This window comes from Sus scrofa, chromosome 16, assembly GCF_000003025.6.
Source record: "Sus scrofa isolate TJ Tabasco breed Duroc chromosome 16, Sscrofa11.1, whole genome shotgun sequence".
In the NCBI taxonomy this organism is placed as follows: domain Eukaryota; kingdom Metazoa; phylum Chordata; class Mammalia; order Artiodactyla; family Suidae; genus Sus; species Sus scrofa.
The window spans coordinates 71576128-71593816 of NC_010458.4; the positions used below are offsets into that span (position 1 = coordinate 71576128).

Genomic DNA, 17689 nt, shown 5'->3' on the forward strand with positions numbered 1-17689 from the left:
TTCTCATTGGAATGGTGAGCACCGGACAAGTTGGCATAACTTCACCGGGTGGCGTGGGGGGCTGGCCTCAATTTTCTCTTACAGCTGGAAAAACTGAGACCCACAGAGGGCCAGATTTGGCCCAGAGGAGGCTTGGAATTCAGTTTCCAGGGATAAGACCTAAAGTCCTCCTGAGGGCATGCAGAGCAGGCCACCTCAGGCCTTCGCTATCAACCCCTTGAATCTCTTAAGTTCAGGAGGAATTATTCCTCCTTCTGCCTACATCTTCCGCCACATGCCCCTCCCCCACCTGCAGGCTGCTGGGGAACAGGGGCAGAAGTCTAGAGGAGACTTTGCAAGGAAGCTTCCAGTTGGACTTGGAGGTACTGGAGGTTCTAACACAGACGATCCATGGTTCTAAATTTTTTTTTTTTCATTTTATAGCAGCACCCACAGCACATGATGTTCCCAGGCCAGGGGTTGAATCGAAGCCACAGCTGCGACCTACAGCAACCCAGCACCCCGAGCTGCAGCACCCTGAGCTGCCGCAGTCCGATTCTTAACCCACTGCGCCCTGGCAGGAACTCCCCATGGTTCCAAACAAAGGAATGTCCTCTCTGGAAGTTTCTCTTTTGTTCAGAACTTGACTCAGGCTTCTGGAACCAACATGGTTCAAATGAACAACAAATAAGAAAGCGACTAGAGGGACAGAGCAAGACAAATATCATATGAGATCACTAATACGTGGAATCTAATAAAAATGATACAAAAGAACTTATTCACAAAACGGAAACTCAGAAATTTCAAAATCAAACTTACGGTTACCAAAGAGGAAACATGGGGGGGGGTAAATTGGGAGGTTAGAATTGGCAGATACACACTACTATATACAAAATAGACTGAGTAACAAAGACTTACTGTATAACACAAGGAAACCTCCTTAACACTGTGATGATCTACACAGGAGAAGAATCGGACAAAGAATACACGCACACACACACACACGTATAACCGATTCACTTGGTTGTACACCTGAAACACAGCACTGCAGGTCACCTATAATAACATTTTTAAATACACTGTTAAAAGAAAAGGAAGACTCGAGAGGAAGTCAAGAAGCTCAAATCTCAGCAGCATCACTAGCATCCTCCTTTCACCTGCAGAGAATGGATCAAAGAGGGGAGCAAATATCCCTCTCAGGGAGACCATACCACGAAGATGGAACTTAGGAACACGAATCTCAGCCAGGAGCGCAGACGGAACGGCTACTCACGTTGTGCTGCTGCTTTCCCCGAACCGCTGGTAGGAGCCCGGGGAAGAGAAGTTGTTCAGGGTATCGGATGGGCTCTCTTCGGGGCTCACGTCAGTGGAGCTGTAGTCACGGTAGTCCTCGTTCCGAAGTCGCTGCGTGGACATGGTAGCTGGGGGAACAGGGGCAGCGCTAAGATCTCCAGTGGCTGGGGCCTTTAGCTCCAAGCCCTGGGTGGGCTCCCGGGCAGAAGCAGCCATTGCCACCGTCGTTCAGTGACAGCTGCACTATGGAGTAAGTACAATCAAAGTGCCTGATGCCAAGAGAAATGAAAAAGGTACAAAGTACACAAGGGCGGGCTGAGCTCCCGCGGCTTCTGCCTCCCAACCTATCCAGTCGGTGCTACACTCCCAAGTTTCTAAATTTGCCAGTACATCTGGACAGAGCAAAGGTAAGCCAATGCTTGGGAGGGGCGGGGGAAGATGCAGACGGCACCTCTACGTAGTCTTCACCATTCCCCAGGCGGAGACTAATGATCTCTTTCTTTAAGCTAAGGTCTTGGATCTTGAGCAACAGTGGCAGGGATTCTACATCCATCTTCCCCAAGAGAAGCTCTCAGAGGACAGGAACCTGAATATTCCCCACTGCACCTTATTTTCCTCTGCAATGGCTGGAGCAAGAACCTTCTGCATTCCAGAAATTCCCACCAGACCATCCAATTCTGCTCAAACTCCCCCACCAGTCGCAGAGCCACAAGGGACTTTCTCTTTCTGTCTGCCATGACCTCTGGCTTGTCCTACACTCTTTAGAGGTAAGAAGCGATATTCATCCCCTCATCCTAGGTCTCTTACCTTGCCATCAGCCTGAACACCGAGAGAAAGCCGCTGAAAGCAGCTCAGGGGAAGAGCAGAAACCCGAGAGGTGCTCCCTCCCCATTGGCCCTTGTCTTAACATCTCCCTGCTACAACCCTTCTTCCTTCTTTATTTTTTGCAGATTTGCCAATTTTCAAAGACGGTGAAAAGAAACCCTTCCTGTTGCAGGTTGGGGGAGGATTGTGAGGGTGACTGATGCCCCTGGGTGGACTTTTTCAGTAATTATACTGCAGAAAAGAGAAAAACAAGGACTGCACCAAGTTGTACAGTAAGACTACATTCTGAGAGTCATGCAGGCTCCCGGAATGCTAGAGACTGTTGCTAAAAGAACCTTCGATCGTCACTCCAAACTGCTCATTTTACAGATAAAGAATCGACCACCTAAAAGATGACATGACCTGCTCTGCTACTGCCAGGTAGCGGCCAAGCAGGAAACACAGATCCCAGTGCCCTGCCTGAATCTGGAAACATCTACTGAATACCACAACAGGTGCAGTGACGGAATATCGTAATCAAAGAGTCAGCTTCCTCCAAGAATCTGCAATCAAGAAAAGAAAAAAAGGTTCCACGACATTAAAAACTACAATTAAAAATCCTCCAGGAGTTCCCCTGGTGGCTCAGCGTGTTAAGGACCTGGCGTCACTGCTGCGGCTCGGGTTGCTGCTACCCGATCGATGCAAGCTCGATCCCGGGAGCTTCCTCATGCCACAGGTGTGGCCAAAACATAAAAAGGAAACTTTAAAAAAATTTTTAAAAAAAACAAAGGAAAATCCTCCTGACACTTCGCGGACTGGCACAACCACCCGCCTCTATAAGGCTCTCCCCCAGCATGTGGCCTGAGGCCCATCCTGAGTCTGATGTGCTATCTGAGATACCTGGTGAGGAGACAGGACCCCCCACAGCCATCACAACACACCGTCCGGCCCAATACCCAAACCTGCTGCCAGAGAACAGACGGGGCAGTGTCAAGTCCCAAGGGACTCTTTAGAACCGGCCCCCCACCCCCCATACCTGAGTGATCCAGGAGTGATGTCATTTTCTCCCACCAGGTGAAAGGAGGAAGGACCTCACTTAATCTCATAAGGAAAGAGCCTGACAGAAAGCCAGCAAAGGACTTGGAAGTCCCAGAGAGGACCCTGCCCGCTTCACCACCAGAGCCGACTTTGCTGAACATCTAAGGGAGCATCATTTACTCCCATGAGGGAGAAATTCAAAGAATTTATCTTGCTCTTGGGCAGTTAAACTCATAAGAGGGTCAGGAAAAAAAAAAAAAAAAAAACAAAATCAACGCTGTAAAGTATACTAGCATGAGCAGTTGAAAGCTGCGATACAGGCAGAAGTGATTAAGTTAGTTTCTAAGCATGTCAGAAGGCCTGGGTTCTAAAAGTGCCTCTGTCATGAGTTTGCTTAGTAACTTGGAACAGTTTTCTTTATTTTTCTAGGGTCTTAGTTCCAAATGTTCAAAAAGGCGGGGGGGGGTGTACTGAACCAACTATCAGCAGCTCTCCAGCTCTAATAGTCCAGGCATCAATTAAAGGAATTCTTTATGCAAACAACAGCTAATTTCTAGTTACTTCCAACATACCACAAATGTCTGAACAACAGAGCCTTCCAGGCAAGCCGTGCATATTACTAAGTAAGAGAGACAGAATACAGGCACTGACAAGTTCCCCAATCCCTCCCTACCAACCAGGAAAGCCACTCTGTTGCTTATTTGGCACAGACTCTCAATTTTATTTTGAACACTGTAAAGAGGCCTCTTTATGTTGTGTATAAAAACTGAGGCAACCCAGGGCAGATTATTGTTAAGAAACCTGCTCAAAAAGAGGCTGAAATCTGCAGATCAAAAGTCCAATAAACAACCGCAGGACGGGGAAATGTGGCTTGGCAGCTGCATGCATGTCGGAAAGGGAAAAAAAAATGCTACTTATGGGCTTAAGTTGATGATAAGCTCAACAGAAATCAATGATATCATAATAGACGCCAAATAAGCTACTGCAATTCTGGGTTGCTCTACAAGAGAGGACTCCAGAGCGCTGAGCGTCTGTTCTTTTTGGCCACACCTTGTAGTCTGTTCCAGGCAGGACACTCTAAGGAGGATAAGGATAAACTGTGGTCTAGCCAGAGGTCAGCACCAAGATCGTGAGGGGCATGGAAACCAGCTAAATGAAGAAGGGGTGGAAGTCCTGGGAAGGCCCAACCTGGAGACGTGGCAATTTGGGAATGAGAAAAACTGTCTTTAAAAGCTGTCCTATGCATCACACTCTTTCTTTGGCGCCTCAAAGACCACTGAGAAACAGGATCAGCAGGTGCAAACTAAAGGGAGGCAGGTCTTTGGCTAGACATAGGAAGAAGCTTCTATCAAAAGGAGTTGTCAAAAAACAAAACAAACAAAAAAACAAAAAAGGAGTTGGCCAAATGGATTGCTCCAGGAGATGGTGTGTTCCTTATCCCTGAAAAGATCCAAGCAAGCCCTTCTCAGAGCTGCTGAGCAGAAATTCCAACACTGTAGATGGTGGCTGCAGTCACTCCGGGGAGTACCTCCCAGGACTTCTTTCTGACAACCAAGGCCTCTTCCTCTTCTCTCTAGCACTAGGCTCCATGGCCACCTTCTCCCAGGCTTTCTTTAATGAAACCTCGTTTTCACCATCTAAAGCTGTAATTGCTGATTCCTGCCCTGTGGGAGATTTTAACAGAATCTGTCGACTGTCAAAACGAGGGCTGTAATATGTGAGCGTTCAAGACAAGCAGGAACACTGTCCTCAGGTTCTGCAGGACAATGAACAGAGTCTATGCACCTCATGCAGCTCATCAACACAGAGTAAAAATCTACGTAAGACTACACAGGACTCAAAAGAGTACACGTATAAGAAAGTCTGTGCAACCACTATGGAAAACAGTACCGTGGCTCTCAGAAAACTAAAAGTGGAACTGCCGTATACTCCTTTCCTATCATTTCATTACTAGTATACAGAAACACAACCGATTTCTGAATGTTAACCTTGTTTCTTGCTACTTTACCTAATTCATAGATCAATTCAAGCAGTTTTTCTGTGTAGAGTCCTTAGGGTTTTCTATATATAGTATCTGTCATCTGCATAGAGTGACAATTTTACCTCTTTTCTTGCAATTTGGATACCTCTTTCTTTTGTTTGTCTGATTGCTGTGGCCAGGACTTTCAATACTATGTTGAATAAAAGTGGTGAGAGTGGGCATCCTTGTCTTGTTCCAGATTTCAGTGGACAGAAGACCTGAACAGACATTTCTCCAAAGAAGATATACAGATGCCGAAAAGGCATATGAAAAAATTTCCATCATCACTAATTATTAGAGAAATACAAATCTAAACCACAACGAGCTATCACCTCGCACTGGTCAGAATGGCTACCATTGGTAAGTCTACAAATAACAAATGCTATAGATGGTGTGGAGAAAAGGGAACCCTCCTACACTGTTGGTAGGAATGTAAATTGGTACAACCACTATGGAAAACAGTATGGAGGTACCTCGGAAAACTAAATATAGAATTACCATATGACCCAGCAATCCCACTCCTGAGCATATATCCAGATAAAACTTTCACTGAAAAAGATACAGGGACCCCTATATTCACCACAGCACTATTCACAATAGCCAAGACATGGAAACAGCCTAAATGACCATCAACAGATGAATGGATTGAGAAGATGTGGTACATATGCACGATGGAGTGCTATTTAGCCATAAAAAAGAATGAAAGAACGCCATTTGCAACAACATCAATGGAACGAGAGACTCTCATGCTAAGCAAAGTAAGTCAGAAAGAGAAAGACAAATACCATATGATATCATTTATATCTGGAATCTAACATATGGCACAAATGAACCTATCTACAGAAAAGAAACAAACTCATGGACATGGAGAACAGACTTGTGACTGCCAAGGGGGAGCGGGGAGAGAGTGGGATGGACTGGGAGTCTGGGGCTAGTAGTTGCAAACTATTGCATTTAGAGTGGATAGGCAATGAGTCCTGCTGTATGGCACAGGAAACTACACCTAATCGCTTGTGATGGAACATGACAGAGGATAATATGAGAAAAGGAATGTATATGTATGTATGACTGGGTCACTTTGCTGTATAGCAGAAATTGACAGAACACTGTAAATCAACTATAATTTAAAAAATGTTTAAAAAGAACTACCATATGATCCAGAAATCTCACTCCTGGGTATTTATCTGGACAAAACTATAATTCAAAAAGATACATGCACCCTTATGTTCACTGCAGCACTATTCAGAATAGTCAAGACATGAAAACAACCTAAACGTCCATAAACAGATGATGGATTAAGAAGATGTCATATACAATGAAATGCTACTCAACCACAAAAAAGAATGAAATAATGCCATCTGTAGCAATATGGATGCAACCAAAGATTCTCATACTAAGTGAAGTAAGTCAGAAAGAGGAAGGCAAACACCATATGGTATCATTTGTATGTGGAATCTAAAATATGGCACAAATGAACCTATCTACAAAACAGAAAGAGACTCACATAGAGAACAGATTGTGGTTGCCAAGGGGGAGGGGAGGGAGTGGGATGGACTGAGAGTTTGGTGTTAGCAGATGCAAATTATTACATTTGGAATGGATAAGCAATGAGGTCCTACTGTACAGCACAGGGAACTATATCCGATTGCTTGGGATAGACCATGATGGAAGATAATATAAGAAAAGGGATGTGTGGTGTATATATACACACACATTCCTTTTCTTATATTATACACACACACACACATACATGTATGACTGGGTCACTTTGCTGTACAGCAGAAACTGCCACAACATTGTAAATTAACTACACTTTAAAAGTCTGCATGTTCAGTGGGAAAAATATGGATATACATATTTTTTTCAAGTGTACCTTCAACCAAAATTGCATTGAAATATCAACTATTTGAATAACCTTGATAAATTTATTCTTTTTCCTTACATAAACTATTTTTAGTTAACTGATATCCTCATTATTTTAAGGCTTTTTCCCACTTATTTCATATCTACTCTACCTTGATTCTAACCAGTGCACATACTAATGATATTTAGTTGCAATATAATGCTCCATTATTATATTAACAAAATAATTTGTTTCACTAGCTCCCAATTACTGGATTCAGGGGCTTCTGCTTTCTCTTTTTCTAATGACTATCTTATATCACAGCTAAAAAATTCTTGAAAATAGTGTTTAATTTTCAAGTCATTTCCTAGGAATAGAGCTAGATGAACAGATTTTTTTTTTATGATTCTTACGTATGAATGATGGGAGGAACCTACAGCATCACTAGCAATATATGGACATGTATTTCTTTTCATAACCCCACCAATGGATTTTATCATTTTAATTTTTGCTCTGTCTGATGAGTGGGTGCCTCCTATATTTGTTTTACTTTGTATTTCTTTAATTTCCAACAAAGACCCCTGAGCATAAAAACTCTAAGAGCATCTTTCCCCCACCTATCAGACTTACACTTTTGAAAATACTAAACTCACTTCTGAACTCATTTTTGAAAATACTAAAATGTTCTCAAGATAGCTGTTTAAGAGTTTATTGATTAGATTCTATTCCAAATTCAGTACAATAAAAAGATAACTCCAATACAGGAAGGAGAATCCATTCATATGAGTTGGTAGGTCTCTTTGATGGTACAAGGGAAGGTTGGGGAGGAGAATGGAGAGATTGGAAGGAAAGGCAGCACTAAACTGTTGGCCAGGAGTTCCCACCACTGTGGTGCAGTAGGTGAGGAACCAAAATGCTTCTGCTTCACTGCAGAGGTGCAGGTTCAATCCCCAACCAGTGCAGTGGGTTAAAGGATCTGCGCTGCCACAGCTGAGGCTCAGATTCAATCCCTGGCCCGGGAACCTTCATATGGTGGGGTATGGCTGTGAAAATAAATAAATTAGTTAATAAAGTGTTGGTTTCATTATCAAAAACTAAACAACACTTCTAAGGCTGACTTGTAAACCCACAAAAAATTATCCACTAAAAACTATTAGAACTAATAAGTTCAGCAAAGCTGAAGGATATAAGATCAATACACAAAAATCAGTAATTTCTACACACTTTCAATAAACAATCTGAAAATGAAATTGAGAAAACAAGTTCCATTTACAACAGCATCAAAAAGAATCAAATATTTAGGAAGAAACTTGGCCAAGTAGACCTAAGACTTGTACATGAAAACTATAAAACATTGTTGAAATAAAGTAAACCTACATAAATGAAAAGCATACCAATATTGATAGATTAGAAGATTTATACTGTTAAGATGGCAATATTTCCTAAATTGATCTACAGATTCAACTGAATCCCTAGCAAAATCCTAGCCACCTTTCTGCAGAAATTGACATGCTGATTTTAAAATTCACGTGGGGAGTTCCCATCGTGGCTCAGTGGTTAACGAATCTAACTAGGAACCATGAGGTTGTGGGTTCAATCCCTGGCCTTGCTCAGCGGGTTAAGGTCCTCACCATGTGCTACAGGTGAGACCAGAAAAAGAAAAAAAAGGCAATAAATAAAGAAACAATAACTCTTAGAAATCATAAGCATAAATTTTTGCAACCATGGATTAAGCAGTTTCTTATATATAACAGCCAAAACACAAGCAAAAAAGAAAAAAATAGTAAACTAGACATAATCAAAATTTTACATGTTTATATACCTCAAAGGATACCTTCAAGAAAATGAAAGACAACCCACAGAACTGGGTGAAATTTCTGCAAATTGCATTTATGATAAGGGACTTCTGTTCAGACATACAAAGAACTATTACAACTCAATAATAAAATGACAACCCATTAAAAAATGAGCAAAGGCTCTGAATAGCTTTTTGTCCAAAGATTTGAAAAGAGCCAATAACCATAGGAAAAAATACTCAACATTCTTAGCCATCAGGTAAATGAGAAACAAACCCCACAATGAGATACCACTTCGCATCCACCAGGATGGCTAGACTCAATGACAGACAATAACAAGGACTGGCAAGGATGTAGAGAAATTGTAGGGAAATTCCTCTTACGCTGCTGGTAGGAATGTATAATGGTGTAATCTCTTTGGAAAACAGGCTGGCAGTTCCTCAAAAGGCTAACATGTTTACCATATGACCCAGCAATTCACTCCTAGGTACCTACCAAAATAAAAATGGATGTCCACAGAAAAACATATACACAAATGTTCATAGCAGCATTATTCCTAACAGCCAAAAAGACGGAAAGAAAAATCTAATGGCAAATGAAATGTGGTAGACCCATGCAATGGAAGACTCTGCAGCCTAAAAATAAATGAAATACTGATGGATGCTACGACACAGACGAACCTTGAAAACAATATTCTAAATGAAATGTCAGCCAGAGAGGACCATATACTGCATGATTTCATTTATATGAAAGTCCAGAATTGGGAAACCTGTAAACAAGAAGCAGATTAGTAGCTGCCTAAGGTTTGGGGGAGGGAGCTGGGAGGGATTAGGGGGTGACAGCAAAGGGTTCAGAGTTTCTTCTAGGGGGATGAAAATGTTCTAAAATTGCAGCGATGGTTGTACAACTTTTCGAATTCAATATAAAAGCTTTTTGAACTGTACACTTTAAATAGTTGAAAAGTATGCTCTATGAATTCTATCCCAAAAAAGTGCTTTAAAAACACACACACACACACATGCAGATTTCTGGGCCCAACCTGATTCAAACTGGGCATTCTAGTCGTAACCAGCTTCTTAGAAGGTCTTGATTACAGGCAGATTTCTCTAAAGCACTAAGAAGAAATATACAGATGTGATCTTATTATCAGCCCTCACGTCCTACCAAAGTTCATGGATTGGTGACAGATGCAGACTAAGGGTTCTACCTGTTATTCTGAAACAATTACATTCTCTGGAACCCAGAGAAGCAGCGAATTCTCTTGATATATGTTGTTCTTCATTATTGGGATTCCAAAAACATGAACAACAATGCAGACTGTGTTCCTATATGCGGCTGATAAGGAAGGAACAAAAATGGGGCAGGATTAGGTCTGCAGGAAGAATTCTTGCATCAGAAAAAGTACATGAGTACCCTGGTTGTGTGAGCCTAACCTCCTTTGTCTCAGTTTCCTCATCTGAAAAATGTCATTAATAACACTTATGTCACAATATTGCTATAAAGACAGAGGGAAAAGATGTTACATATGTTGCTTGGTCCATAATGCAGGCTCATTAGTGGTAGCAACTGTGATTACTACGGGAGAGGAGTTCAGGGACAGGAAGTCAGAAGTTCAAGTCAGGGAGTCACTACACAAACAAAGCTTTCAGGACTTCCTCCATTCCATCGCTGGAGAGATGAGCCAGGTCCCCATTTCAGAAACAGTGATCTATGTGCCATGAGCATCCCAGTAACCCATGGAGACAGAAATCTGAACTTCATGGAAAAGGCAAACACAGAGGAGGCTTTCCTACTAGGGGGGGCCATTGAGAACCAGCCCTGGGTGGCCAGGATTACAAGAGAAAAGTTTGGGAGAAAAAAAGAAAAGAGCACTAAATAATAGCATCCTATAGCTTCTCTTTTGGCAAAGGCAGAATGATCTAACCACTGGGCCCCATACCCATTAAATAGAGGCTCGCTTTGTGTGCTCAGACCCAGTAAGGCCTGGCCAAAGGAAGGAGCTACAGGATTCTTCCAAGGCTTGGGTTTAGACTCAAGGTAGGTTTTCTCTATGGGAAAAAGACAAAAGCTAGCCTGAGAGTTAGTGGTTAGTCCCACACTTCCAGGACCAGAGAGCAAAGCAGAAGCCAAAGCCATTCACTCAGCCCCGTTTGGGGATCTCATTTCGGGTCAGGGTAGAAATAAGCACTATATTATCAATAGAGATGACTCTCCAGCCTCTGACCCTGGAAGAGGTAACAAGAACATAAAGGACTGAGACACTCACTGGCAAAGGGAGGAGGGATAAAAAGAAACAGTAGGAGTTTTCAACATGAGAATGGTTATCTGAGTAAAGGAGGAAGATAAAGCAGTCACAAGAGCAGACATCTGTTCCATCTACACAACTTCATGCCCTACGAAACAAGAGATTTGGTCCTAGAATTTCTCAGGCCTTCTGAGTTAGAAGAAACTCTAAAATTTTATCTAGTCCAACCCTCTACCCGACACGGTGATCCAATCTACTACATTCTCCAAAGTAACTGGCCAGGGACAAGGACCTCCAGCGACAGAGACCACCACGTTGTGATGTGAGAGCGCTAATTCTTTTAAAGCCCTTATTCAGGCTCATTCAAAACCACCTCCCTCCTGGTACTTCTATCCACAGGTCCAAGGTGTGGTCTTTGGAACACTACCCAAAAAAATGGAATCTACTTCCTCAGAGCACCTTTAAAATAGACAAAGACAGCACTGAGCACTTCAAGCTGCCACAGGGATAAGGTCAAATGAACAATATATGCTTTAAAGGGAAAACAAGAACTCAATAGCAGACAATTATAAATGGCTTTGTGACTGTTACAAAACAAAGGAAGACAGATTTAACATCATAAGTATAACTCTGCCAAAAACGGGCTGCATCCCAAACAGTCCCAAACTCAGAGCAAATGACCAAGTCTTTTGTCTCCTTTTGCTTCAAGGACATCTTTTAAAACAAACAAACAAAAAAACACAAACACACACAGTAAATGTACGAGTTACTTACTATAGCCTAGGCTCTCAACAAAATTCAAAGAGGGCCTTGATCATATTTAAAATAATAAAAGTTAAAATCATTTTCAGCTATCAGCATTAAGCTTAGACATAACACAGAGATAGGAAGAAAGAGGAGGTAGATTTCATGGCAACCACAAACAAGAAGGGAAACTGCCTCCTGGCCAACTGTATTAAGCCTTATTACAGACAGATACTAATATACACAGGGGAAAGAAAAAACCTTTCTGATTAGAAAACAAACAGCCTGAGATGCAAAGAATGGCAAAGCAGAAGGAGCCCTTCGAGATTCCACCCCATCACTGTGCAGACTGGGAAACCTACACCCAGGCAAGGATGGGAGTCACTCAAGGTTGCAAAGCCAACGGTCAGAACTAGAAGAAAATTTCCTGATTCTTCAATCTCGGTTCTTTCCATTACCTCACACTATCTACTTTCAGCAAGCCTCAAATAACTGCAAAACATCCATCCGAATAACCAGCATTCTTCGAATCTGACAAGCTACATTACAAATAAAGCAAAGGTCTTGACAGTCTTTAATGCCAGAGCTCTTCACAACCAGAGCTGGGAGCCACCTACCCCTCCCAGGAGCATACTCCGCCTCTTATTTCACGTTTTGGGATGGTTTACACAAAATTGCGTGACGGTTAGAAACAGAACCTACTGAATGATGAGTCTGCAGAAAAATCCTGAATACTGAAAACAGGGAACCACACCCAGAGCCGGATCCCAGCGAGAGAGAACGAAGAGCTACAAAAGGGGAGTGGAATGAAAGAGAAGGGGACACAAAAGGGTACGGTGACTTCTCACCTATTAAGTTTTTCGCAGGAGGCAGGGTAGTGAAAAGCAAAGAGCCGCTAGAGCTCAGGGAGACTTAGTTTCTCGTCGCACGTCTGCAACTAACTCACTGCATGACCGTAGGCAACCGCCACTCCTTAGACCTCAATCTCCGCAAGAGCCCTAGATGGGGGCTGTAAAAGATAATTTCCCAGAGTCCTTGCGGTTCCTTACTCTACGACTCAAAGACCCGCTACTAGCAAGTTCCAAGCAGGACTCCCACAGCGGGCAGGTCACTTGACCGCGACCTCCTGACCCCTCCAGGAACCTCCGCAGAAGCCCTGTGGTCGTTTGGTAATCTTTCCCATCTGTTTCCACACCTGTCAAACAGGTCAGGGAGGTCATGGGAGAAGAGCGCGAAGGACAAGGGATTCTCCAGCTCCCCTTCTCCCGGAGGGGTATGCACCACACCGCAGCTGCGGTCGGGGAGCCGAGGAGACTCGGACCCGCAGCCCAGGCCAGTCGGCCAGTCAGTGTCTAACCCGAAGCCTCTGCGGCGCGGGGAGGAAGGGGACATGGGTTCAGCAAAGGCGCTGACCCGCCGCCAGCCCCAGCCCGTCCGTGCACGGACTCACCGCTCGGGGTTCCGACTTGAGCTCTGGCTCCTGCTTCAGCCCAGCAGCCCACCTGTCCCTGCCTCAGCGTGGAACCCTTGCCATCTCCACCGCCGGCTGCCCTGGCAGCCGCTTCCGGGCCCCATCACGTGACCCAGGCGCCCAAACCCGAGAGCCGGGTCACGTGCTCCCGCGCGAGGCTGCTGCTTTCCTCTCGCGGGGCTCGGAAACTCAGTTCCGCACCGCCACCTCGCGGCCGGATGCTGCCCCTACAGGCAGCATGATGTGGCTGGGGACCGAGTCGGGCGTGGGAGATCCGAGCAGCTGCCGCCAGTCCAGAGTCGCAGCACCGTCCCCTGAGCTGTGGCTTGTGAGAGATTGCTCCGTTTTACACCCGCGGCCTTTTCTTTAACACGTCTCAATGGGTACTTGTTGCTTTTATCATCGAAAAATAGTACACTAAAAAAAAATCTCCTCTGGTCAGATTTTTAGACGTTTTACACAAACGGGAGCTTGCGACCGGACACAGAACTGTGAGGTAAGGCAACACTCTTTTTAAACATATTTACAATTGTGTGTGTGTGTCTTTTTAGGGCCTCACTGTGGCATATGGAGGTTCCCGGGCTAGGGGTCCAATTGGAGCTGCAGCTGCCGGCCTGCACCACAGCCGTGTCGGATTCGAGCCGCATCTGCTACCTACACCACAGCTCACAGCAGCGCTGAATCGCTGACCCACGGAGTAAGGCCAGGATCCAGCCTGAGTCCGCGTGCATACGAGTAAGACTTGTTGCCACTGAGCCAGGACGATGGGAACTCCTATTTTAAAAATTTAAGTGACCCTTTTATTTATTTTTTTATTATTATTATTATTTTGTCTTTTTGCCTTTTCTAGGGCTGCTCCCGCGGCATATGGAGGTTCCCAGGCTAGGGGTTGAATCGGAGCTGTAGCCACCGGCCTATGCCAGAGCCACAGCCACGCGGGATCCAAACCGCGTCTGCAACCTACACCACAGCTCACGGCAATGCCAGATCCTTAACCCACTGAGCAAGGGCAGGATCGAACCCCCAGCCTCATGGTTCCTAGTCGGATTCGTTAACCACTGCGCCACGACAGGAACTCCCAAGTAACCTTTTTAAATGAATGGCAACATTTCTGTATGTTTGAGGTGTATGTATTATCTAAGCTTCTCTTTCCTCCTCTTAGCAGATTTTACTTTTGAAAATTAACTACCCAGCCAAAAGAAATATATTGCTACAGCTACAAATGGATAAATCTTAAAATAATTATATCTGGATAAATCTTAATTATGCCAAGTGAAAGGGGGGAGGTCAGAAAAAAGAATCTGTTTATACAATATTCTAGAAATTTTAAAATAATCTACACTGACAGAAAGCACAGCAGTGGTTGTCTGGGAATGGATGAGGAGACCAGGAGAGGAAAGAGTGATTAGAAAGGGGCATAAGGAAACTTTCAAGGTGACCAATATATTATCTTGATTGTGGTGATGGTTGCACGAATATATATGTTGAAAGCTATGAAATTTAAATATGTGCAGTTTACTGTATGTAAATCATACCTCAATAAATCTGTTAAAATATTCACTAAATTGTATAAGTAAAACATTAACATATTTTATTAGAGCTATTAGGCAATGTATAAGTGTAGAAATAAGTGTATAAACAGTGGAAATTCCCCTTCTCCAAATTTATTCTCCTCTCCAAAGATTTATAGTTACCAGCATGTATTATCCTCCAAACCCTATGTATTTATAGAAATATCTTTATATAGACATGTGCAGATACCTGGTGTTAAAATTTAGGATCATAAATACCAGTAGTTATTGTTTTGCTTAACACTTTTTACTATCTGTGCTGTTTTCTTTTATTTTAGCCTTTTTTAGGGCCGCATCTGTAGCATATCAAAGGTCCCAGGCTAAGGATCGAATCGGAGCTGCAGCTTCTGGCCTACACCACAGCCACACCAATGCCAGATCTGAGTCGCATATGTGACCTATACCACAGGTCAGAGCAGCACTGGATCCTTAACCCACCGAGTAAGGCCAGGGATCAAACTTGCGTCCTCATGGATACTAGTTGGGTTTTTTTCTGCTGAGCCACAACAGGAAGGCCTGTCTGTGCTGTTTGTATGGCTCCATAAACATGTTACTTTATATAGGTATGTATGTTTAAAATCTCTGTATGTTCTTTTTTTCTTTCTTTCTTTCTTTTCTTTTCTTTTTTTTTTTTTTTTTTTTTTTTTTTTTTTTTTTTTTTTTTTTTTTTTTTGTAGAATCGGAGCTGCAGCTGCTGGCCTACACCACAGCCACAGCAACGCTAGGTCCCAGGCCGCATCTACACCACAACTCACGGCAATGCTGAATCCTTAACCCACTGAGCAGGGCTGGGGAGCAAACCCACATCCTCATGGACACTATTCAGGTTTGTTACCACTGAGCCACCATGGGAATTCCATGTTCTATAAACTATACATATGTTTTTTAAAATCTACGACAGTTGGTTCATTTCACCAGCAAAAGAGAAAAGAATGTAGATTCATGCTCAAAATATGAAGACAAATGAGTTCATTGCATCCGTAGGAAGAACTCCCCAGTGCATTAACTGTTCAGGGCCAGGAGCTGTCCTTGGAATGCTGCTGAGCTCCAGTCAAGGAATGCCCCCTTTAGGTCACCTCCAGACCTCGAATTTCATTGATTCCTTAACTCCTAAAGTTTTATCCCAGGAAAGCAGAGCTTATGAGAATCACGCAGCTCCCCTTTGGAATTACAGATGCAAGTGGGAACTTGCCTCCCCCACCTGCACCTGCGATGCATTAACTAGATAAAGTTCTTCCTTTGACCTGACCACCATACCCTTTTTAGAGAGTCCCTTGAAAAGAAGGCTGCACCATTTGCAGATACTGTTAGGACTCTATCGGTTTTATCATTCTGCAGTCCTAATTAGAAATTAGCATACAATAGCGTCTCCTTAACTTTCCCAGATAGCTTTTCCCCCAATATACAAATCTCTACCTCTGCTCCCACTGTTTACTCAGACAGACCCAGATTTCCAGTGCAGAATGGATGTGTAAATAAGCATTTTGACTCTTTTACTGTTAGAAACGATACAAAAGCAAAAAAGGAAAAAACTCTGAAACTTCTATTTACAGCAACGCCACAAGAGAAATAGAATCCACAGATACCAAAATACCTTCCTGTAAGAGCTAACAAAAGCAGCTGAGATCAGACCGCTTCACTCACTGAAGGGACCCAGGGGTAGGGGGAAGATCTCAGAAAAGCATCAGTAAAAACTCTCCTCTTGCGGGTGAAGAGCTCCCTCAGAGCTGCACAGCGGCATCCCTTTTTTTGTTTGTTTTTTTTTGCAACAACAGGCAGGGGCAGCTCAGTAAGACCAGCAAGACAAACTCTCCTGAATCTGGTTTAGATCAGGAAAGCCAAGGATGATGAAAGAATTGCAATGATAAGCCATGTTTGGAGCAATCCGTCTGTGACAACAGAGAAGCAAAGACTGGAAATACCTGTGTTGGTGAGGATGCGGAGCATCCAGGACCCTCATCCACTGCTGGTAGGTGTGTACAAGGGTATAACCCCATTAGGAAGCTCTTTGGCAGTCTGCTATAAAGTTAAATACATACCTGTCCTCTGATGGAGCAGTTTTACTTGTAGGTATTTAACCAAGAAAAACAGAAGCATATCCACACCGAGGTCCATGGTGTGGATATTTAAATTAAATTAAATTACATTGGGTGGACAGTTTAAGGAGGGACTCACTCTCGGGGATGTGCAGATGCAGGGTTGGCACTTCGACATACACAGGAGTGAGGACCGCCTTAAATTTTGTCACCTAGGCTTCCTGGCTTGCCTCACCCTAGCCCTGGCTGTGATCGACTGCAGACTCTACTCACGTGTTCACAGCAAACAGCTTAATAAAGCTAAAGTAGTGACAACTCAAGTGTTTCTCAGCAGGTAAATGGGTAAACAAACGGAGCTCTGTATGGCAGGAAGGAACTACTGGTACCTGGGAAAATGTGGATGAATGTCATTATGCTGAGTGAAAGAAGCCAGGCGTAAAAGATTACATGCTGGGTAACTCGGTTTATATAGACATAGAGAAGGAGCAAAAACTCGTCTAGTGGCAGAAAGATGGTCAGTGGTTGCTTGGAATGCGTGAGGTGGGGATTGACTGCAAAGGGACGTGAGAGAGCTTGTGGGGGGTGATGCCAACACTCTACATCTTGAGTGGGATGGTGGCCGCTGAGGCTAATGGGTATGGCAAAAGCCATTACCTGGGCAATTAACATATGTGAGCGTTAATTTAAAACTTTTAGAGAGACAGCTGAGAAAAGCCTCCAAGATAAAAACTAGGAGACTAATTAAATGCCAAACACATGAAAGCTCCTTGAAAGAGACTATGCAAAACAGAAAAACTCAAACTGTGGTACCTGGACCGGCAGTGTCAGCATCACCTGGGCACTTACTGA

General features: G+C 43.5%; 1 protein-coding gene and 2 long non-coding RNA genes across 6 annotated transcripts in view; 2 read left to right on the plus strand and 1 right to left on the minus strand.

Moving 5' to 3' along the window:
- The window catches only part of SLC36A1 (solute carrier family 36 member 1), a 48887-nt gene extending 35482 nt beyond the window's left edge, over positions 1-13405 (minus strand). Inside the window, exons 1-2 of one of the 3 annotated variants that reach the window (XM_003134140.5) lie at positions 13213-13405; positions 1253-1400 (exon numbers count right to left, since the gene is read on the minus strand). In XM_003134140.5, coding sequence (XP_003134188.2) covers positions 1253-1395 — 143 coding nt within the window. In that variant the 5' untranslated portion in view covers positions 1396-1400; positions 13213-13405. Of the gene's footprint in view, positions 1-1252; positions 1401-12610; positions 12875-13212 lie in introns of those variants that run through there. The other 2 variants (XM_021077072.1, XM_021077073.1) reach the window with 2 other exon arrangements.
- Positions 12066-15513, plus strand: LOC106506564. Its single transcript, XR_002339800.1, has 3 exons — positions 12066-12593; positions 13676-13729; positions 15482-15513. It is a non-coding gene; the product is annotated as an uncharacterized LOC106506564 (long non-coding RNA).
- The window catches only part of LOC110257327, a 33155-nt gene continuing 31038 nt past the window's right edge, over positions 15573-17689 (plus strand). For both annotated transcript variants that reach the window (XR_002339801.1, XR_002339802.1), the window contains exons 1-2: positions 15573-15630; positions 16580-16773. This is a non-coding gene — a long non-coding RNA (uncharacterized LOC110257327). The remainder of the gene's footprint in view (positions 15631-16579; positions 16774-17689) is intronic.